This window comes from Lacerta agilis, chromosome 5 (genome assembly GCF_009819535.1).
Source record: "Lacerta agilis isolate rLacAgi1 chromosome 5, rLacAgi1.pri, whole genome shotgun sequence".
In the NCBI taxonomy this organism is placed as follows: Eukaryota; Metazoa; Chordata; class Lepidosauria; order Squamata; family Lacertidae; genus Lacerta; species Lacerta agilis.
This window is the reverse complement of record NC_046316.1, coordinates 7,406,616-7,430,493: the sequence shown is the minus strand read 5'-3', so window position 1 is coordinate 7,430,493 and position 23,878 is coordinate 7,406,616. Positions and strand designations below refer to the sequence as shown.

The window sequence follows — 23,878 nt, the reverse complement described above, 5'->3', positions numbered from 1 at the left end:
ATTTTTAGCAGTTCACTCTCTACCTGTTGTTCGGATTGCAGTGGAGGGGGAACCCGGTTTGATTTGAGCTGCTAGCGTGTTCCTCAGGAGCATGGGATTGCATCTTGAGGAAGTTGATCTCAATCCAGGGGTGTGTGGGAATGTGCGTATGAAGAGACCCTAATTCACTGTGTTTTAAGTTAGATTGCTTCTTCATAGATTTGCAGTTGCATGTATCTCAATATTTTGGGTACTGCCCACATGACATTCTCCTCATTCGACTGACAGCCCCTACTTTTTCCACAGTAAACTCGACCCAAGGGAAAAAATTTAAGCCAAGTTAATTTCAACATAAAATTGGGTATGTGTGTTCTGGTGGTGTTTTCCGTTTGTTCACCGTGCCCCCAACATCTCCCTATGTCAACAGCCGGCTGGAGAAGACTGGGCTTCAATGGTAAAGGCAGCCCTTGCTTCAAAATAGTTAAGCTTCACTTCAGTGCAGTGCTGTCAAGTATCCCGTTTTCCCCGGGATTCTCCCTTATTTTAAGCAGTTTCCCGCTGCTCTCCCTTATTTTTTATTTCCCTTAAATTTCCCGTTTTTAATGGAAGCAGCTCCTCCCCTGCTGGCCAGGGACTGGGTGGGAAGACCTTGCCTACTTGGAGAGAAAAGCCTCAGCCCTCAAAGCAAGTGGGAGCCGTTTCCCGTGCTTACAGGGGGGTGTATTCCTCCCCCTGCATCAGCCCCTATCCGTTGCCGCCAAGCCCCTCAGCCGGCCAATAGGGTTAGCTGGTGGGCGGAGCCTGGCTGCCTTTGAGCAGCTGCTGCTTCCTGTCCTGTTTTGATGGGATCAGACAAGAAGACAATGGCGCTCCATTGCACGGAGCACATGGCTGCCCTCCTATTTGCTCCGCTCCGAGCCCGAGGCTGCTTGGAGTTTACATTGCTGCTCCGCCCACTTTTGCTTCTGGCTCCGCCCACCACTGACATGTGACTGTCCCCGGGATAGGCGAGACTGCTGATCCCTTATTTTCAAATCCGAAACTTGACAGCTATGCTTCAGTGGAACATACTTACGAATAAACAGGTGTAAGAATGGGAAAGATTTGGGAAGGGGGGGAACTTCAGAAAACATCCAACTGGATTGCCTCCACCCAATCGGTTCTCTGCTGTCTCCTTTGTGAGTGCCACTCGTATCTTGACGCCTGGCTATACTTTGCTCTCTGACACACGCATGCACATTTTATTTTCAACTTGCTGTTTAAAAATGACCATTTTTCAAACTTTACTTTGTACATGGGTTTTTTTTAGACTCTTTAGAGAGAGAAAACAAGGTGCATATGCACAGATAAATAAATACCAGTACCTGTGCATGTCAACAAAGGGCCTCAAGCTTCCAGAATTCAGTGAGGATGGAGAAGCACTAATTGAGGGAAAGAAAGAAAAAAAAACACAGCACAAAAGCTTCACATCAAGTACTATCTACTAGTGTGGATTGATCAATTTTGAAGGCATAAAATAGAAAGTGCTTACATGTGAACCAAGGCGGACAAAAGTGCAGAAACAGCAATATTCACATCCTACTTGTGGACGTGTCCTTGGCTGTTCAACCATAATAAACTTTAACCTTTCCTTGAGTGCGGAAGTGCTCCATACCCTCAACCATCCTTCCCCTTTGGGTTCCCACAACATCTCTGCCATTATGAAGAATATGGCTGGAGCTGTAATTGGTCTTAGGCAGTAGAGATGGAAGCAGAATTCACAAAGTGCTTCCCTCATATCGGCTCAAACAAATACTACACCTGATGACAAAATGAAGGGAATATGAGTTAAATCCCCTAACAGAAGGCTGTTCTAGGAGTCGGAGCAGCAGTTGCCCGAAAATGGCTCGCCCTGTAGGCACAGAACAGAACTCAGCAATCTTGTAGCCTTTCTAAATCAGGTTCCAGAAACAGACACCATCATGGGACAACCAGCAGTAAACCAAAGAAATCCCAGGCCTCTGGAACATGCTGTGAGCACAGAGCTTGCATTATCCAACAGAACTGTCTAGTGTACATTTTAACTTTCCCAGAAAACAGAGGAACCCTGAAAACCCACCAAAGCCTCCACATAAGGCAGGGATCCTGATGAACGTGCTCAGGAAAAAGGAAAAACCTGGGGAAGATCCTTTCTACCTTTCTACTTCTTTCCCAGTTCCAATTGTGTTTGGATCCCAGAAAGGAAAATGAGCTTTCAGAGGAATAGTAGGTCATGAAAGAACTACTCTGAGGCAGACCTTCCCAGGCTTCTTGCTGGATAGTGGAAAATCTCCAGCTGGGTTAATCTGACAAAGTAAGAAGCTACATATTCAGCATCCAGCCTGCGGGGATAAAGGTAAAGGGACCCCTGACCATTAGGTCCAGTCGTGTCCGACTCTGGGGTTGTGGCGCTCATCTCACTTTACTGGCCGAGGGAGCCAGCATACAGCTTCTGGGTCATTGGCCAGCATGACTAAGCCACTTCTGGCGAACCAGAGCAATGCACGGAAACACCGTTTACCTTCCCGCCAGAGCGGCACCTATTTATCTACTTGCACTTTTGATGTGCTTTCGAACTGCTAGGTGGGCAGGAGCTGGGACCGAGCAACGGGAGCTCACCCCATCACGGGGATTCGAACTGCCGACCTTCTGATCAGCAAGCCCTAGGCTCTGTGGTAAGAACTCAGGCCAACAATTACCATTCGATAATGAGAATAATCCCTATTCACAACTCAACAGTAAACATAAAAGACGAGAAACATACAACCATACAATTTATATAACGATGCAATTTTCAAGAGTATATGTCCGAACAAGAGGATAAGGTTTATCTTTAAATAGTTTTCACAGACAGACTGAAAATTTTCCAAATGTAATGTCTCAGTTCAATAATATTTAATCTAATAGTTCAGGTTCGAGTTCCATTAGAGAATAATCCAATAATCCAAAGCCAGGACAGTGTGGGGATAGCTGGCGCCTACCGGGCACCAGCTATGGGGCACCCTGTGGATGGGACGGCCGGTAATTCTGGAGCCCGCTCCCACCGCGCCGTTAAGAAAGGGATCCACTGGCTGTAATCTGAGGGTTGAATCTGTGAGTTCGTGTTGAAGTTGCCTCGTGGATGTCTGCAGGCGTCTGTCTGGTCCAAAAAAGGTTCTGTAGAGGAAAACCAATCCAAAAGGTGGCCAAAACCAAACGGCCAAATAAAAGACTTTAAAATAAAATGAAATAAAACAACGGAGACTGCAGTCTGGTGAAGACGCCTACCGCTACCCTGCGTGGTTGGTTTCGCTTTCTCTTTGCACCTGGGCTTGCCACGCAACGATGTTCTCGCGCTTACTCCTCGGCTTTCTCCACACCACAAACAGGGAGCGGCAGCTATTTATTAAGGGAATAACCAACGTCATAATCAGTACAACAACCAATTACAATTCTGTAGCTGCCCTAAATTAGGCGGGCAGAAGATTAACTGACCGTTGCTTCATTCAAAGTTGGAGCCTCTTTTCCCCCCACGGAGGGATCCCAGCAGTGAGTCGCCTGCTGGATCCTATTGCTACCTTTCCTTCCAAGGCGGAAGGACACAGTAAAAACAAGTACAAACAACCACAAATAAACATAAATAACCACAGGTGCAAATGCACCTGCAAAGCATATTCCCACAGGACAGGGCCCTGTTTCGGTGTCTTTAACCTTCGTCAGCCAACGTGTACCCGATTATTCTCTGTGACATCTGTCACATCAACCTCTCAGTGATAAGCTGCCTATGAACTGGTCAACATTACCATAGCGCAGAAGCTGTTTTTTTGCAGAGTGGACACCATTGCCCTTCGGAAAGCTATCACAATGAAACGGGGAGCAACCACACCTTCTTGTTCTAGAAGTTCTCAAATCACTTTATTTAAGCATAGCAGCACAAGCAACTAATAGAAAAATACCTGCAGAGCAGGAGAACACATGCAGCAAATTAAACCTCTCCTTTGTAAATTATGTGTCATTCCTAAGACAGTTGGATGGTCACTTCTTCCTATCCCAGGACCCACTTTACAACCTCTGTCTTAAAGCTCCCTTAGTTTCACACCAGATCTCTTCAGTACTTGCCTCTAGACTTTCAAGACCAGACTGCCCTGTTATCCCTTTTCTGTGCCTTTTTGTAAAGTGCATGTTAAATGTTTTTAAAATATGTGGTTAAAATGTGAAGCCTAAATAATAATATGAAACCAGGCAGAGGGCCTTCTCGGTAGTGGGGCCCACCCTGTGGAAATGTCCTCCCATGAGACATCAAGGAAATGTCAATGTAAGTTTTTAATGTATGATGTTTTACTTGGAGTGGCTGGGGAGACCCAGTCACATGGGCAGCATATAAATAATAAAATTATTATTATTATTATTATTATTATTATTATTATTATTATTATTATTCTAAATTAATCTAAATTGTGTTTGCAAATTGATATTCCACAGAATATCTATTTCCACAGAATTTTTGGGATGTCTGCTTTTGTCTGAGGGTAAATTTCTATTTTTAATTGCTTGATGCCGTGTGGCGAATACTCAGGCTTGTTTGAAAAATCTGATTTTTTTTTTTGCCACAGTTCCCAAAGTCTCCTGTTTCTCCAGGTCCTTCCTAAGCAATCTGAGACTTTGTCGCCTTGTCTGTCTTCTTCATACCTCTTTTGGTCTTGGGAGACCGGAGGGGGGGGGCGTTGTCAGCTGGTCACAGCAGGAGGGGGAGACAACCTGGCTTCCTCACCAGCCTGCATTATCTCTGCCTTTTTGCCCCCTTCTACTTTTGCCTCTGATTCTGGACTGCTCTCTGTAACATTGGAAAATGTTGACCATGTCTTCTACCTGGGAAGTTATCTTTCCACAAGGGCCGACATTGATGCCGAAATCCAGCATCACCTGAGCTCTGAAAGTTCGGCTTTCTCCCGATTGAAGTGCAGAGTGTTTGAGGACTGGGACATTCTCAGGGAAACCAAAATGCTTGTTTACAAAGCTATTGTACTACCAACCTTACTGTGTGCTTGTGAAACATGGACCACTTATAAACGCCATCACCAACTCCTCAAAAGATTCCATCAACGGTGTCTCCAAAAAAAAATTTCACATCACTTGGGAAGACAGGCGAACTAATGCCAGTGTACTGGAAGAAATGAAGATCACCAGTGTCGAAGCAATGATTCTTCAACAGCAACAGGACTGGTCATGTGGTGCGGATGCCTGATTATTGTCTTCCAAAGCAACTACTCTATTCTGAACTTAAAAATGGAAAGCGTAATGCTGGTGGTCAACAAAAGAGGTTTAAAGACTGTCTCAAGGCAAATCTTTAAAAATGTAGTATAAACACCGACAACTGGGAAACAATGGCCTGTGAGCGCTCCAGTTGGAGAACAGCCTTTACCAAAGGTGTCATGGGCTTTGAAGACACTCGAACTCAGGATGCAGGGGAGAAACTTGCTAAGAGGAAGGCATGCTTCGCAAATCCACACCGTGATCAACTCCCATCCAGAAACCAATGTCCCCACTGTGGAAGGACATGTGGATCCAGAATTGGCCTCCACAGTCACTTACGGACTTCCATAAACCGTGTTTATGGAAGACAATCTTACTTGGCTATGAGTGATCACCAGAGAAGAAGACTCTCCCAGCTCACTAAACCCTGTTACCGCTTCAGCTTCCGACACCACCTCCTCCCAGTCTGCCCCCTCTTCTCCTTCTGACTTCCCATCACCATCCCACCACCTCCTTCCATTGGGGGTTCCCCAGCTGGTTCCTTCTACCACTCTGCATCCAGCCAGTTTGTGACAGTGCCCCTGCAAAACAGTTCGACTTTAAAATAACTGAATAAATAGCTGTGGAAATTCATTGAAATATTCAGGATGTTGGAATATTCATGACAAAATCGAAACCAAATATATTTTTTATGTTTTGATAATGTTGCTCTTCATCTTTCTCCCATGTGGGGTGATCCTTGCCCTTTAACTCTTTCTAAATATTCTTTTGTCTTTTGCTTTCTCATCCTCAATTTGTCCCAGTTCTGCAGCCGTATAATTGGCACATGTGATTTTTTTCAATGTTCCTGATGTCATAAATATTTTTAAAATAGCAAAATGAGAAAGTTTCATAGAAACTTTCAATTATGTCTGCTTAAAAAAAAATCAAGCCGCAAAAGTTATAAAAAGACACATATATGTTTCTGTTATAATCCTATAATTTTTCTGTAGAGGCCGAGTTGGCCTGTGGTGCTTGTGATTTTTGAGACAGAATATTTATTTTAATAACAAGAGAAGAAGGCATACATATCGGTTCTCAGAAAACAGTTTTGTAGAAATGAATCTCACTGACATCTCACTAATGGCTGACGCAAATAAAGATTCATTCATTCATCCATTCATTCTCACTGACAAACGTGCTCCTGTTAACTTCTCCAATATTTCCTTGACACACCTGCATACAGAATATGCTAATATTCACAGTTTCCTTCATGTTTACTGAGCTCAGGACAATCTAATGTTGTGAGAGAAACATTAAAATATCAATCTGCTAAAGAGCTCCCATGTGTGTGCGCGTGTGTTTTGTTTTTGTTTTTTTAAAAAATAGAACTCTTGGCTAATATTATTCATAGATTCCATCTTGCTGTGACATTTTTGGATTAGAAAAAGAGTGGTGTTGGATTTCACATTTCAGAGTGAACATTTTAATGGAGACAGGCCTAAATCATGGAGCTCTGTCATTATGGGGTGTGAAAGACGTGCCCCAAACTTTTGTGATCTCAGTGTCTTCAACGTCTGTTGTTTACCAATGAGGAGGAACCGCAGAGTGCAGCCGAAGGTAACCCTTGTGGAAGTTTGTTTTGCTTCTTTCCTGTGTGTGTCTATGTTGGTTCATAATACGACTGTTGCAGTGTTGTTCCCATACAGTATGGGAACAGGAGTATATTTTAACTTGTATATTCTGTGTTAAGTAGAAGCTGCTATGATTTAGCTAAATTAGTATTACCGGTGCTTTTTTTAATTTTTAATTTCCAAAAATTTCACAAAAGAAAAATGAAAAAACATAAAGAAGAGAAAGATGAGTCAATCTTACAGTAGGTATTCGTAGACTAAGATGAATGTTACAATATACATAGTAAAATTGTTTAGAAATCTAAGATATGCATATAGATATAAATATATAATTATAATAACATTGAAAAGAAAAACAACCGGAAAAGTGTTAAAACTAGAAATTCCTATCGATTGATAAGCAATATTCAACCAATACAAACCAATACTAGGGTATTTTGTACACAAAATCCTTTGTGTTGGATTGAATCCCTTATCAATTTATTGTTCTGTTGACTTTCGTCTAACTCTCTGCGTTTTCAGTTCAACTTACTCCTATTTTTAATCTGTATTTAATTGTTTATCTTCACCTTGGGGTGAAGAAAAAATATTTTTCTATCTGTGAAATTTATTCTAGGCACAGCCAAGTGTTATTATTGGAACTGTGTTTTGTCAAAACATTCCCATTCTTATCTACCAATTTGTTCCTTATTAACTCCGTCATTTTAGCGAGTTCCAAGCACTCGCATAATTTTAATTGCCATTCCTCTCTTGTTGGTGTTGATTCGTTCTTCCAATATTTCGCTATTAAGATTCTGGCTGCTGTAACTGCATAAAGAAACAGTCTTTTGGTTTTGTTTAGAATGTTTATTGTTAAAACGCCTTATAAAAACGCTTCTGGTTTTGTTTTGTTTTTGAAATGTATGTTTTAGCATTTTTAAAAACTCTTCGTAAATCATATCCTAAATTACTATTACTATGCTTTCTGAGGGACGTGGGTGGTGCTGTGGTCTAAACCACTGAGCCTAGGGTTTGCTGATCAAAAGGTCGGCGGTTCAAATCCCCACGACGAGGTGAGCTCCCATTGCTCGGTCCCTGCTCCTGCCATCCTAGCAGTTCGGAAGCACGTCAAAGTGCAAGTAGATAAATAGGTACTGCTCCGGCGGGGAGGTAAATGGCGTTTCCGTGCGTTGCTCTGGTTCGCCAGAAGTGGCTTAGTCATGCTGGCCAATGACCCGGAAGCTGTCTGCTGACAAACTTCGGTTCCCTCGGCCTATAGAGCGAGATGAGCGCCGCAACCCCAGAGTCATCCGTGACTGGACCTTACGGTCAGGGGTACCTTTACCTTACGGTAAAGGGGTAAAGGTAAAGGTAAAGGGTAAAGGGTAAACTTTACGGTAAAGGTAAAGGGTACCTTTACCTTACGGTCAGGGGTACCTGTATGCTTTCTGAAGAAAAGGAAAAGGTGCACTTTTTTTAAAAAAAGAGAGGAAATACTTGATGAGTTTATTAGAGCAGGACAGTGATTCAAGTAAACATATAGGTCTAAAAGGCAAGTTCCATCTGTCTCCAGGCAATGATAATATAGCACACTTTCCAACAGCTTTACATTACAACTGGTTGGTTTCACCTGTTCTGCCCCTTGGGAGCCTTCAGGAGGAAGAGGCTGTGTTTGTGTCTTTTAATGGACTGAACAGAGTGAAATATTATGAGTTATGGGGGTGGGAAGTGTGTGTATGTGAATTCAGCAGTGCTTACCTATGGTTTGCTATTTTGGTAAAACCTCTTAATATTGTTTTATTGATTCTAAATGCTGTATTAATTTGTTCATCCTATAATGTGACTTTTGTTATAATTGTGCTGTTTAGCTATTTTTTTTCCAGTTGTTTCGTTAATGGTATTTTGCAGATTGCAATTGTTTCACTGATGATTTGTTAATTGCTTGGTAAGATTTATGCTGTATTTGTGATGTTCTGTTATGTTATTGTTATGTATGGTTTGCAAACCGCTTGGCGATTCATTTGAAAGAAAAGCAGCATGGCAATATAATAAAACAAAGCCAAGTAAACTTGCCAACTCTGGAATAAATTGAGTAGGAGACTTTGTTTAATTTTTTTTTTAAATTATTTTAGTTTTGAAGTTTTGAAGTTTTGCAGTCAATTATCAACAACCAACATAAAAACAAGATTCCAAAGAATCTCCTGAACTTCCCTCCTCCCCTTTGTGGGTCCTTTTGTTAACCATTTCCTCCTGCATCTTTTATAATAATCCAAATATTTTACATCTCCATTATATTCAAAATTGGACATTAAACTACAAGTATTATTCCAGCCCTACTAACGATTTTAGAAGTTTTACAATGGTTTTTAAGATAAATTATTAATTTCCCCCATTCCTTATTAAAATTTTGGTCTTCCTGGTTTCTGATTCTTCCGGTCATTTTTGCCATTTTGGCATAATCCATCAACTTAATTTGCCATTCTTCTCTGGTAGGGACTTGGTCTTCTTTCCATCTCTGGGCCATTAACACCCGAGCAACTGTGGGACTTTGTTTAAAAAATTAGCCTCTGTTCCTTGTCGTTTCCCCTTTCCTGAAAAAAATAATTTTTTCCCATGTCCTGAATATATTACAAATAGGATTCCACATATGTGGAGTTCAGGTTGCCACTGGAAATTACTTCCTGGTAAACACTCTCAGCCTATTTTCCCAACTTCTATGGGAAGGGTCTAGACCAGGGGTCAGCAACCTTTTTCAGCAGGGGGCTTGTCCACTGTCCCCAGGGCATAGCAAGGGGGGCAGGGGGGCGCCCCGGGCAGCGCCCGGCTGGGGGTGACTCTTTGGGCGGTGGCCCCGCCCCCGGGCTTTTTTAAAAAAAATGAAAAATGATTTTAAAAAATTTAGGCTATTTTCGGCACTGCCGGGGTTGAGCCGCAGGGGCAGCGCCGAAAATAGTCCCCCCCCTTCCAGCGGCTTTTTTCACAGCGGCATGGAGGCAAGGGGCGAGCCAGCGAGGAGCCTCCTCGCTGGCCCGCCCCTTGCCTCTATGCCGAGCTCTGCCGCTGGCTGGCTTGCGGAGCTGGGGCATGGAGAGGGGCGGGTCAGCGAGGAGGGGTGACACCCCTCCTCGCTGGCCTGCCCCTCTCCCTGCCCCAGCTTGCACTCCGCCAAGGGAGCCTGGGAGGCGGCTTCAGGTGTCTTTGCAGCCCGCAGAGGCTCTCGAAGCCGCTGCCTGGCACCCCTTCATGCGGCGGCTGCTCGCGCAGGCACAAGCAGCCACTCCATGAAGGGGTGCCACCGTCAGGTGCCGGCTTCAGGAATCTCCCGAAGACGCCACCCGGCACCCCCGCGGGCGGGGCGTCGCGGCGTGTGCGATGACCCCCAGGGGTGCCTCTTGGCTTCCCGCCTCGGGCAGCCAAGGGGCTAGAAACGCCCCTGACTGTCCCTCAGACCTTGGGGGGGGGGCTGGACTATATTTTGAAAAAATAAATAAATGAACGAATTCCTATGCCCCACAAATAACCCAGAGATGCATTTTAAATAAAAGCACACATTCTACTCATGTAAAAACATGCTGATTCCCGAATTGTCCGCGCCCCCGGGCCTTAGGTTGCCTACCCCTGGTAGACTCTATTGCAGGGGTCAGCAAGGTTTACCCCGCCTGGGCTGGTTCACTCCAGCGGAGATCCCTCCGTGGGCCAGATTGCACATGTGTGTAAGCACGCGCGCCTGCGATTTCCGGCGTCTGCATCTGCGCAGGCATGATTTTCGGCATCTGCACATGTGCAGACTCGATTTTCAGGGACTCGCAGAGCAGGCAGCTTGGTTTGGGGGCATCTCGGGGGCCAGTTAAATGACCCCCGAGGGCCACTTGTGGCCCGTGGGCATTAGGTTCCCGACCCCTGCTCTATTGTTTAGTGCCAGGCAGGAGAAACACACTCCTCTGGCTTGTTCAGGAGCTAGGATCTACCTATACTAAAGGACACAAAGGGGAGCAGTTATTTCACTTCTTCTAGCAGGCAAAACTCGTTAATCAATTTGCTGTGTAAATCTGTTTGCTCATGATTTCATATACCCTGTAGAAGTTATTTTTTTAATGTTTTCAATACTTTATGAAACCAAATCCAAACTATTTCTTTTTGTGCTAACTTTATTTATTCCACTAGAAATTAAATAGCAGCATTAGTGTGCTCCCTCACCTGGAGTGCCAAGTTAAGAGCAATTTGGTTTCAAGTGCTGTGAAGCCTCAGCAGCAAGATGCTATCCTTCCGCAAATAACCGCCAAGAACTTGCAGAATGTAAATGCGTTGCATCAGGTAAGCCGAACAGAGCTTAGTGCTACGTTTTTACGTTTCATTGTTGTGGTTAGATAAGTTACGGAATATCGTGTATGTAGATGCATGCATCTCATGGTGTCAGATTATATATATATGCGCATATACTGGTAAACGTTGACGTTTACCAGGCATTCTTAAGATTTTCAAAAAATTGCAGGAGGAAATTCTGAGTTCTTTAGTAAATGGAGATCATGTTGATTGTAGAAGGAGCCCTACCTAGCCTGATAGAAAAGCTCAGGCCTTATATACAGTAACCCTTACGGCATCCTCCTGCAAAAGACAGGAGCACAGACACACCCAGGGGCCCCCAAGAGAATGTGGTGGTTGAGACAAACATGGGGTGTGTTCTGTAGCCAGGTTTCTGCATGGAACACTGAGCCCTTTTGGCCCACCCTTTTCACTGATAACCTGTGAGGTTGTTTGGAGCTTTCAGAGTTAAAGAAGCTCAACAGTTCGCTCCTCCCACAGGGAGGATGTGTCACAACATCCGGGGTTATCTGCTGTATGCGATGTCTTTGTGATTTATGTGACGCACCGTTTATTTCCGAGTCAGTCCTACTTTCGGTTCTGAACCGGAGAGACCGGAGCGATGATGGCCTCCCACTCTCCGGGAAAGTGGCTGTAATTTATATGCTTGTAATAAAGCATACTTGCTTTGAAACAACCCAGACGTTGTGGAATTTATTGCTGGCACAAGGCACACATATTGCTGCGCAAGAAGGAGAAGTAAGAAGTTTGAAAAAAAAACTCTGCAAAAGCACTGGAGAAGCAGGAGAACGCAGAGGAAGCGTTGCTGGACACCACTCCAAGTGCTAAACTGGTTTTAAGGCTTTTCCAGTTAAAACCAAAAGCCACACATAACCTATGTAACAATTTGCTTTCCCCTCTTGGCTAGCCACATCTGGTGGTTATCATCCTCTTGGGCCTGGCTGCCTGTCACTCCCATGTCACTCCTGTCCCTTCTACATCCCAGCAATAGCCAATCCCCCTTGTGTGTTTCAAGAGGCTTCTCAAACCTTTGAATCCATGGAGCCTGAAGAAGCAGAGAATGGCAGAGCCACTGACCTTGATCACTGGTACCAATGAAGTCAAGGTCTGTACAGTGGCACCATGCTTCTCAAACTTAATCCGTTCCGGAAGTCCGTTCCAAAACCAAAGCGTTCCAAAACCGAGGTGCGCTTTCCCACAGAAAGTAATGCAGAATGGATTAATCCGTTCCAGGCTTTTAAAAACAACCCCTAAAACAGCGATTTAACATGAATTTTACTATGTAACGGGACCATTGTTCCATAAGATGGAAGCAATAATAAACAATGTACTGCGGTAACAGAATCAATCAATCAGTAGCTGAACTGGGTTCCACGCAGTCGCGAAAACAAAACAAAAAGAGCCGCAAAAACAAGAACGCAAAATAAATAGCAAAGACAGACAGACCTCGGCGTAACACTCAAAACAGAAGTGTGGCGCTCAAAACGGAAGTTTAATTGGGTAAACTTCCAAGGTGCTTGGGAAAAAAAATATTTTGAAGACTTGAAGCATGAGGCAAGGATTGGAGGTAGCAGGAAGAGAAAGAGGAAATCTTTGTTGGGTTTAGACTGAGGCATGTCTGTGTGTGTCGTTTTAAAACTGAAGGTGTGGAAAATCTGAGAAATACCAGGTCCTGTCCATACATATGTGCCTATATGCCTAAGGATTCAGAAGGCTCTCCGTTGCCTTTGTTACAGCTGTCTAAAGATGGCCTCTGTTGTTGTTTTAATCAGACGAGAATGACTCATTTGAAATTATTTTACTGTAGAGATGGACTGAGAAAAGGGGGCTGAGATGTATGGGCTCGAAGCAAGTACCGGTATTTTACAAAGCACTGTATTACTCTTTAGCAGGAAAACAGAGCCCCAGGGCAATCATTTCCTTCAGCTCCTCGTGAAAACAGTGCTAAAATTCTCTCCAGCAAGGCAGATACAGAAAAAGGCCACAGTCTAAAGCTGCCTCTCACTTCAGCAGGTACAAATTTTGAATGCTAATTTAAAAAAAAAAAAAAAAACAGAAACAAATTGATGAGGACAAAATGGTGACAAATGCTTGAATGAGACTTGGAGTGGGTAACTATATAAGCTATAAAATGGGGCGGGGACCCTGGTTCAAATCACATCTCAACTGTGAACTTACTTGCAGATATCAGGCCAGCCTTTCAGTTTTCCCAGCCCCGATTTGCACTACACCAGGGGTCAGCAACCTTTTCCAGCTGTGGGCTGGTCCACCGTCCCTCAGACCTTGTGGGGGGCCAGACTATATTTTGAAAATAATAATAATAATAATAATAATAATAAACACATTCCTATGCCCTACAAATAACCCAGAGATGCATTTTAAATAAAAGCACACATTCTACTCATGTAAAAACACCAGGCAGGCCCCACAAATATCCCAGAGATGCATTTTAAATAAAAGCACACATTCTACTCGTGTAAAAACACCAGGCAGGCCCACAAATAACCCAGAGATGCATTTTAAATAAAAGGGCACATTCTACTCATGTAAAAACACGCTAATTCCCGAACGGTCCATGGGCCGGATTGAGAAGGCGATTGGGCTGGATCCAGCCCACGGGCCTTAGGTTGCCTACCCCTACACTACAGGGATAATAATAATTAATAATAATAATAATAATAATAATAATAATAATAATAATAATAGCAATTGCCTACTGAGCTCACTGATGCAGGGACACTAATACTAAACTAGCCTCCTCTAACCTGGCGCTCTCCATATGTTTTCATTCTGCAACTCCCAGCAACCATAACCAGCATTTTTGGGGAACTGCTTTAAACAGCGTCTTCTGAGAGATGGGGAGAATGAGAAATGAGTTATTTATTACCCACATGATGGTTAAGTTATGTGAATGCAGAGAAGAGAAGTCCACGCCAGGAAGATACTGCCATCAGCTCTTGAAGTTGGTCCATCCATATTTTGTACTATTTGTCTGCGTTAGTATTTAAACTGTGAACCGATTTGGGTTCCTTGGCAGAATATATGGGTGCAATAAATACAGGAACACAATATCCAATATTCAGTGTTTGATTTTTGTCTCCAAATTAGAAGCCTTGAAACATTTTAAAAGCCAGCTAACAATGTATGAACAGCGGGAGATTAAGGAATACAGAGAGCTGTGGTATCTTGGACTGGGAGCTAAAAAGATTGAAGGCTATCCTGATGCAGAGAACAACAGTTCCTTTGATGATGATCATGGCTCCTACAAAAAGGTAAGAGAATGAAAGTGCAATATTGCTTTGGCATCTGTGCCTATGGGTACAGTGCAGAACTATTGGTTTTCATCTTGAGAGCCAGTGTGGTGTAGTGGTTAAGAGCGGTAGACTTGTAATCTGGTGAACCGGGTTTGTGTCTCCGCTCCTCCACATGCAGCTGCTGGGTGACCTTGGGCTAGTCATGCTTCTCTGAAGTCTCTCAGCCCCACTCACATCACAGAGTGTTTGTTGTGGGGGAGGAAGGGAAAGGAGAAGGTTAGTTGCTTTGAGACTCCTTCGGGTAGTGATAAAGGGGGATATCAAATCCAAACTCCTCCTCCTCCTCCTCCTCTTCCTCCTCCTCCTGCTTCTGTAAGAGTTGTCCAATGAGAGGAAGTGAAGAGTAATTTTCTCATTGCGTTTAATAAATTCTGGCTCAGAAATATGAATCTTGGGGCATCATAATGCTCACCTCAAATATGTGATGAGCATTTACAGCCCTATATTCTTCTTCAGCTTGGATTTTGATCTAAAATGAGAAGGAAGATTTTAATCTGAGCCAGAGTCTTTATTTTAATCCCTGCGTTCCTTTCACCCACGTGTCACTGGGTGATGCATGCAGAAGAGTTTGGATTTGATATCCCGCTTTTCACTACCCGAAGGAGTCTCAAAGCGGCTCACATTCTCCTTTCCCTTCCTCCCCCACAACAAACACTCTGTGGGGTGAGTGGGGCTGAGAGACTTCAGAGAAGTGTGACTAGCCCAAGGTCACCCAGCAGCTGCATGTGGAGGAGCGGAGACGCGAACCCGGTTCACCAGATTACGAGTCTGCCGCTCTTAACCACTGCACCACGCTGGCTCTCATGCATGGAACATGTACTGGTGTTTTGTTAATGGAATCAATGAATCACAGAATTGTAGAGTTTAAAAGGACCCCGGGGGTCATCTAGTCCAACCCTCTGCAATTCAGGAATCTCTGCTAAAGTATCCATGACAGATGGCCATCCAACATCTACTTAAAAACTTTCAAGGAAGGAGAGTCCATCACCTCCTAAGGGGGTGTGTTCCATTGTCAAACAGTTCTCACCATCAGAAAATTGTTTCTGATGTTTTGTCAGAATTTACTTTGTTTAACTTGAATCCATTGGTTCTAGTCCTACCCACCAGAGCAAGTGAAAACAAGCTTGCTCCATCTTCCATGTGACAGCTCTTGAGATATATGAAGATGGCTATCATATCCATAGCTGTCAACCCTCCCTGCTGTTCCCCAATGCTATATACATAGCTGTCAACCCTCCCTGCTGTTTCCCAATGCTATAATAAGGGAATTTCCTGCAAAAAAGGGAAAGGTTGACAGCTATGATCATATCTCCTCTTGACCTCCTCTTATCCAGGCTAAACATACCCAATTCCCTCAACCGTTCCTCATACGGCTGGGATTCCAGACCCTTGATCATCCTGGTCGCCCTCCCCTGCACACGTTCCAGCTTGTCACTGTCCTCCTTAACTTGTGGTGCTCAGAACTGGACACTGTACTCTAGGTGGGGTCTGACCAAGGCAGAATACAGCGGTACTATTACTTTCCTTGATCTGACACTAGACTTCTGTAGATGCAGCCTAGAATAGCATTCACTGCTGCATTGCACTGTTGATTCATGTTCAGCTTGTGATCTACTAGGACCCCTAGGTCCTTTAAGCACCAGAGATACAAGGGCACGTACTACTTTTGCTTTCCACTTTTTGTCACCTTGTATAGGTTCTAAGTGATCATATCGCATACAGATTTGAAATACTGGCTGTTATTGGGAAAGGATCATTTGGGCATGTTGTGAAGTGTTTGGACCACAAGACAGGTGAAAAAGTAGCAGTGAAGATAATAAGGAACAAAAAGAGGTACGGTATGTCAAAAGTTTTATAAACTTTATCAAGATACCACCATGTTAGATGTTAGTTGAATAGAAAGAATTTTTTTAAATTTAATTGTGATTTGTTTTATTATTTTAGCAGAAGAGGGGAGTGGTTTTAATCAGTGTTTAGCCAGAAAACCCGTACAAATTTTTCAGCTAACAAGAAATTGCAGAAATTATTGTTAACAGCTTTCTGACTAAACAAACAAAATTCATATTCAGGTTTTCAAAATTGTAAGTTGTTTTGAGAGCTAGTTTTGGTGTGAAGATCTTGGGGAGGTTTCTAACTGCTAGACATGGTTAGAAGCAGGGGCGTAGCAAGGTAAATTGGTACCCGGGGGCAAAAAAATTTTTTGTCACCCTCCCCTGAGGCATAGGAAGGTCAGGTGGTACCCGATGCAGAAAATTTCTTGTCACCCCCCCCAATTGATTCTCCCCCCCCTTGCAAAAAATGGTTTTACATTATTTCATTTTTTCTTACAAAGGAATAATAACAAGTAGTAATAATAAAAAAACTTTTATTTATATCCCGGCCGAAGTCGGGCTCAGGGTGGCTAACATCAGATACACAACATTGGCATAAAATCAAACAATAATTAAATTGCCTCCTAAAAACACCTCAAAATCAAATTAAAGTCTAATTAGATGGCTTTCCACAGGGTTAGGGTTGGGAACAGTAAGTGCTCCACTGAACTGAAATTTCAGCCTTCACGACATAGGAAAACAGCCAAGTAAACAGCTATTTTGGTGGAGGAGGGTCAAGATATTAACCGATATGCATGAAATTTCATATATAGCTATATAATCCTTAGTGTAGTAAGATAAGACCTTCGGAGCAGGAATTTAAAAATAAGTTTTGAATGAACCGCCCTAGTAGGGAAGATATTGTTCCTTGATAATTTGTCACCCCCTCCATTATGCAACATGGGGCGGCCTGCCCCCCCTACGCCCCCTTGCTACGCCCCTGGTTAGAAGCCCCCTCTGGACTTCATACTAAACACACATGATGAGGAACACGCATAGTGCACATGCGACAAGCCCTCCTGTGATCAGACAAGTATAGAAACATCACATTCAGCTTTGCATTTTGTGTAGTGTGCCTGCACTAAGAGTCATTTGTCTTAAGTCCTATTTTCAACAACACACGGGAATGATCTCGCTTCTGGCATCAGCTTGTGTAAAAAAAATAATGAAAACCCAAACTCTTCTGTTGCACTTAGATTTCATAATCAAGCCTTGGTAGAAGTCAGCATCCTCAATGCTCTACGGCAAAAGGATGAAAACAATGCTCACAATGTCGTCCACATGAAAGAATATTTTTACTTCCGTAATCATTTCTGCATTTCCTTTGAACTATTAGGGTAAGACAGCTTTTCCTTATCTATAATAACAATTATGTAAACCGTTGTGTATATTCATGCCTAAACTGGAGATGGGGGCATGGGAGTGGAAGCAATCACTAAGTATTCACATCTCTGTTTCGCAAGCATAGATCTCTCTCTAAGCAGTATAATGGAGATCTGACCATTGCTCTGTATCAAGTTGCATATTGCAGATCTGCTTATAATTTTTGAACCTGAATTATAGGGAGCCTGATCATTCAAGCATCATTCATTGTGCCCATCCTGAGGGAGTAGCCCATTGGATGTCCCTTGATCCATGCGTTCCATGGGGAATAGGCCCAAATGTGAATCCCAGTTATTAGCAAGATTCATAATAGTGCAGTAAAGGTAAAGGGACCCCTGACCATTAGGTCCAGTTGTGTCCGACTCTGAGATTGTGGCGTTCCTCTCGCGTTACTGGCCGAGGGAGCCGGCGTACAGCTTCCGGGTCATGTGGCTGGCATGACTAAGCCACTTCTGGCAAACCAGAGCAGTGCACGGAAACGCAGTTTACCTTCCCGCTGGAGCGGTCCCTATTTATCTACTTGCACTTTGACGTGCTTTCGAACTGTTAGGTTGGCAGGAGCAGGGACCAAGCAACGGGAGCTCACCCCGTCACGGGGATTCGAACCGCCGACCTTCTGATCAGCAAGCCCTAGGCTCCCCACAGCACCACCCGTGTGTACCTTTGGCTTTATCCTACACACTTTCCCCAGACAATACAGGCCCTGATCCCACCCCCACACGAATACTTGAACTTTGGGGGGTTCTTTTGAGACACAGCCACTGTAGATGTCCAGAGTTCAGCCTGGTCTCAGTGTCTTTGGTAGGCTGGGGCCTGGCCTGAGGCATATCATTGAAACAGGTTCTCAGCATCTTTGGAATTTCCAGTCGCTCCTGGTAAATCATGCCAAATTAATATTCAGAGTCTAAAAAACAATCTAATTCCCCCTTCTCTCTCTTCCTTTTGTGTTGACTGGAATGCATGTATTATGAGCGCTTAAAATATTGAGAAACTCTAACTTTTATATCTTTAAAATGAATACACACACACACATACACAAGAGAATGATTTGAAGTTGATACTGGAGGTTTTTAAGCAGAGGTTGGATGGCCATCTGACACAGATGCTTTTGTTGAGATTCCTGCATTGCACCAGATGACCCTTGAGGTCCCTTCCAGCTCCAAAATTCTATGATTTTATTTTTTAAAATAACCATAATGAAAGATTGTGGTTTTCTGTCATCTGAGGACCTTTATCAGAACTCAAGCTGTTCTGGTACGGTTTGCTGTGGTATGGTAGAACTAATTTCCTACCGGGAAGATTTTTATGGTGTTCCAGTGTTGTACCCCTTGGAAGTGATCTATTTTTTTCATGAAACTTTCAAAGTATTTACAGCCACGGGCTCCTTTGGAAGGAAGATCAGGATGAAAATTTAATAAATAAATTATATAAAAATCAGAAGACATTAAGGGGACCCATCCAGGCATTTGAGCAACTTTGATGGATGGTAACTGCCCAATTCAGTTTTTATTCCACCCATCATTAGCTGCTGTGCTTCATTGATCGCAGCTGCCATCAGAGATGCTGGAACTTTTATGAGGTAACTAGAGAGCCATACTTTTGTTCCGAAGGATGTAAATATTCTGACATGGTCTTGGACTTTAAGTGCCTTGTGTGCAGATTTTATCCATTCAGTCTTGGGCTTTAAGTTCCTCGGAAAATGTGTGTTCAGATTTTATCCTTTCAGTCAGAAGTAGGATAAAGTAATATTTTTTTTCCACCCTTTAAAATTCTTCACAGTATAATGTGTAAAATGCTTTTTGTCTCTCACCCCACAGTATAAATTTGTATGAACTAATCAAGAAAAATAATTTCCAAGGTTTTACACTGGGTTTGATTCGTAGATTCACCCTGTGTATATTAAGATGCTTACAGTTGTTGTACACAGAAAAGATTATTCACTGTGATCTAAAGCCTGTAAGTACAGCCATTTTTATATATCATTGCAGATTTTGTATAATGAAGCATAGTCCAAGTCTTTAGACAAGACCGAAGATTATTGTTTCCAAAATTGCATAACATTCTTTTTCTCTCCTTCACTTAAGATCTTCTGGGCCCCTTGTCAGTGACTAATTTTTAACTCTCATGCACATTATGGATTGTTATTAACACCAAGGAGTAGAAAAATATGTAAAAAAAAAACCAAACTGTGTTGTTTCATATTCTGTGTATTCTACTGCAAAATGGAGGTTAAACCTGTGGCATTTCAGTATTCCTGTGTGTGTTTGTGTTTATGTAATGAGTTCATTTCAGTGAATGGGATCAGTTAGGTCCAAACAAGATGGGACATTATGTGTGTATCTGCATTTAACATGCACTTTAAAAAATGCAAATAGTAGGTGCTGGGGGTGATAATTGGAGCAAGCAACAAAGGGGAGTTTAACCATTCTCTTCTAGATTTCTATCCTGGCCAAAATAATAATAATAATAATAATAATAATAATAATAATAATAATAATAATAATAATTTTATTTATACCCCGCCCTTCCCAGCCAGAGAACCGGGCTCAGGGCGGCTAACATCAATTAAAATCACAACAAAAAACATAAAAACGATCAATTTAAAATAACAGATTAAAATACAAATTTAAAATTCAATTAAAACTGCAGGTCTCAATTTCAAAATAACCCACCAATAAAAGATGAAGCATAAATATTAAACAGAAACCAACCCAAAGGCCAGGTGGAAATGCTCCTCTGAAACTGCTATTATCATTGGAAGGAAAACTCCCATTGTCACTATTTAATGTCATGTCTAGCTTGTAACTCAGACCTCAATGAAAGTTAAAGGGAGTGATGAAACACTGAGGTTTAGATGACTCTCATATGGTTAAGCGTTTAACACCACAATAGCTGTTTTATGTTGATGTAGCTGCGATGTTTGGAAAGCTTTAACCATTCAGTGAATTTTCCAAATCACTGAGTGTCATATGACCAAATATATAGACCAAAGCGTTAGCTTATTTCAGTTTCCTCTAGTACAGGCTCCTAATTAAAGCCTGTTTTCTATGAGACACCGTCTATATAAAAGCACTTTCCCTTGTAATTGGTATGCTGCCATCCTTTTGTTGTTTAGTCATTTAGTCGTGTCCGACTCTTCGTGACCCCATGGACCAGAGCACGCCAAGCACTTCTGTCTTCCACTGCCTTCCACAGTTTGGTCAAACTCATGTTAGTAGCTTCGAGAACACTGTCCAACCATCTCATCCGCTGTCGTCCCCTTCTCCTTGTGCCCTCCATCTTTCCCAACATCAGGGTCTTTTCCAGGGAGTCTTCTCTTCCCATGAGGTGGCCAAAGTACTGGAGCCTCAGCTTCAGGATCTGCCCTTCCAGTGAGCACTCAGGGCTGATTTCTTTGAGAATGGATAGGTTTGATCTTCTTGCAGTCCATGGGACTCTCAAGAGTCTCCTCCAGCACCATAATTCAAAAGCATCAATTCTTCAGCGATCAGTCTTCTTTATGGTCCAGCTCTCACTTCCATCCACCACTACTGGGAAAACCATAGCTTTAACTATACAGAACTTTGTTGGCAAGGCGATGTCTTTGCTTTTTAAGATGCTGTCTAGGTTTGTCATTGCTTTCCTCCCAAGAAGCAGGCGTCTTTTAATTTCGTGACTGCTGTCACCATCTGCAGTGATCATGGAGCCCAAGAAAGTAAAATCTCTCACTGCCTCCAAACCTCTTAATGAGGGTGAAAGAGGAGAGCGCAAAATATGGTCTGAAGCTGCCATCCTTAGCCTGGCTTAAATGTGCCATTTGGTGTATAAAAAAATGTACCGGTATATTTGCTCATGCAGGGTTCTATATGCTCAATGTCAGAGAACTGAGATCTGAAGTGGGTGGAAATGACCCCCATCAAGGGAGGCATTTCTGATTCCTTCCCGGATTGGTCCAGCAGGTTTATGTGGCCCCTCTGCAGTTATGCAACAGTCGATTCCCTTTCTAGGGCTAATTTTCATGGCTCTTAAGGAACATGATAAAGTCTCGGGGAGGCATTTTCTCAGTGTGGCTGACCAACCTGCCCTTCCCTGACCTGGTCTCTGCCCTTCTGAGCTAAGCATTCAAAGGTGCTAGGGAATGGTCAATACTTCTTCAGAAAGTAGCCATTTGAGCAAAATGGCAACCTATAATTTATAAGCGTTGTTTGAGTTCTTGATGATATATCAGCAAATGAATGACCTCTGCGTTCCTATATGAACACTGCATCCACGAAATAAGTCACACCTAAAGGAGGAGGTCATAGATCCTGGGATTTCTCACCAGACACCACCATATAGTTGAAGCCTGGTTGTTTTTTTCCTGTAAAAATGTTTTTGCCGTTAGTTTGCTAACCTGATAGATGTGTGTTGATATTTTCTCTCCCCCTTCTTCGTCCCCCCTCATTTTAGGAGAACATATTAATAAACCAACCCCAACCTGGGCAGGTTTCATTTAAAGTTATCGACTTTGGATCAAGCTGCTATGAACACCAAAGAGGTTTGCAGAAAAGTCAAGTAGATGTAATTTTCTTTATTAGATTTCTTAATTTTTGATTTATTCGCTTATGTACTTCATACTCCACATCTTCAGTATAAATTGATAATCCTGGGGCAGCTCACAAGCGAGTAAGAAACAAAGGCACAATGATTTTTTAAAATAGATTTTCGAAGTAAAAAGGGAAATGGCCTCTGTCCCTCTTTCTTTCCCTCTCTCCCTCCTCTGATGCCCTTTCACATCTCTGCCTCCCAAAGGCTTGCATGGCTGTTCATTGCAACAGCCCTGGCTACAAGCTCCTCAGCTCAATGGTGCCTCTGGGGCTGGCCAGGGGGCAGGGAGTGCCAGAAGCTGAGGTGGCCTTGGAGGAAGAAGAAGAAGAAGAGTTTGGATTTGATATCCCGCTTTATCACTATCCTGAGGAGTCTCAAAGCGGCTAACATTCTCCTTTCCCTTCCTCCCCCACAACAAACCCTCTGTGAGGTGAGTGGGGCTGAGAGATTTCAGAGAAGTGTGACTAGCCCAAGGTCACCCAGCAGCTGCATGTGGAGGAGCGGGGAATCGAACCTGGTTCCCCAGATAACGAGTCTACCGCTCTTAACCTCTACACCACACTGGCTCGCAAGCAAGCAAGTGGGCGAGGGTGCCCAGCCAGCCAGTCCACCAGTCCTTGCAGTTGGGAATGGGCAGACTAGTGTAATGCCGGGCAAGCAGGTGTTCCACTGGCCTTTCTTGTGCTTACTGTGTGCAAGGCCTGCTTGGGAGCTGTGTTGCCGGTGCTGAAGGGGAGTTTTTCCACCATGCAGACCAGGCAGCGCCCACAGCTGCTTCCCCAGATGAGTAGGGTGCTGGCCTCACGTTCACCTTCGGCCAGTCTCTGTTGGGCCCCTGAGGTTGAGGGCATCCTCTTCCCAAACTCCTGGGAGGTGGTATGAGGAGTCACCTCTCTTTGAGGTGGATAGGGCAGCTCAGAGACCAGGGTCAGTGGTGGCTGCTGCCCAGAGGACTCCCATGGAGAGGGGAGAGGAGGCTGAGGGAATACTCCACAAGGGAGGATGTTCAAAAATGGGTGAGAGGCTACCAGTTTTGCAGTCAAGGGGTGACATAACTGGCTCCTCAGCCCCACAGGGGTGCTGCAGAAATAATGTAGTTGGTCAAGAGAGCCGTGGACCCCCAAAAGAAAAGGTTGAAAACCTGTGAGCTAGAATATTAACTTTTGCTATATTGATAGTTCAACAACGCACTGTCTTCTAGAAAAGTATATATAAATAAAGAGACTGCAGAAAGAATGTAGTTGGTCAAGGGAGCCTTGGACTCAGAAAGGTTGGAAACGTCTGGTCTAAGATGACAAGACCAAAATGACAGGAGTTAAGAAAGGAGCGCAGGGGCTTGCATTGAGGTGAGGATTGGTGTCAATGAAAGAGGAGATAATTTACATATCCAGTGTTTCCCCCCCCCCCCCGCCTTTCTATTCCAGTGTATACGTATGTCCAGAGTCGATTTTATCGTTCCCCAGAAGTGATTCTTGGTCACCCCTATGCAACCCCTATTGACATGTGGAGCCTAGGGTGCATTATGGCTGAACTCTACACAGGGTACCCACTTTTTCCTGGAGAGAATGAAGTGGAGCAGCTTGCATGCATTATGGAGGTA

The 23,878-nt window shown here is 43.4% G+C and overlaps 1 protein-coding gene across 1 annotated transcript in view; it reads left to right on the top strand.

The window, feature by feature from the left end:
- The window catches only part of DYRK4 (dual specificity tyrosine phosphorylation regulated kinase 4), a 41,016-nt gene that overhangs the window by 8,291 nt on the left and 8,847 nt on the right, over positions 1-23,878 (top strand). Inside the window, exons 6-14 of the mRNA XM_033148036.1 lie at positions 6,685-6,828; positions 10,986-11,135; positions 13,034-13,157; positions 14,253-14,416; positions 16,155-16,291; positions 17,526-17,666; positions 19,530-19,668; positions 22,141-22,228; positions 23,703-23,875. Of these exons, the coding sequence (XP_033003927.1) occupies positions 6,685-6,828; positions 10,986-11,135; positions 13,034-13,157; positions 14,253-14,416; positions 16,155-16,291; positions 17,526-17,666; positions 19,530-19,668; positions 22,141-22,228; positions 23,703-23,875 (1,260 nt within the window). The remainder of the gene's footprint in view (positions 1-6,684; positions 6,829-10,985; positions 11,136-13,033; positions 13,158-14,252; positions 14,417-16,154; positions 16,292-17,525; positions 17,667-19,529; positions 19,669-22,140; positions 22,229-23,702; positions 23,876-23,878) is intronic.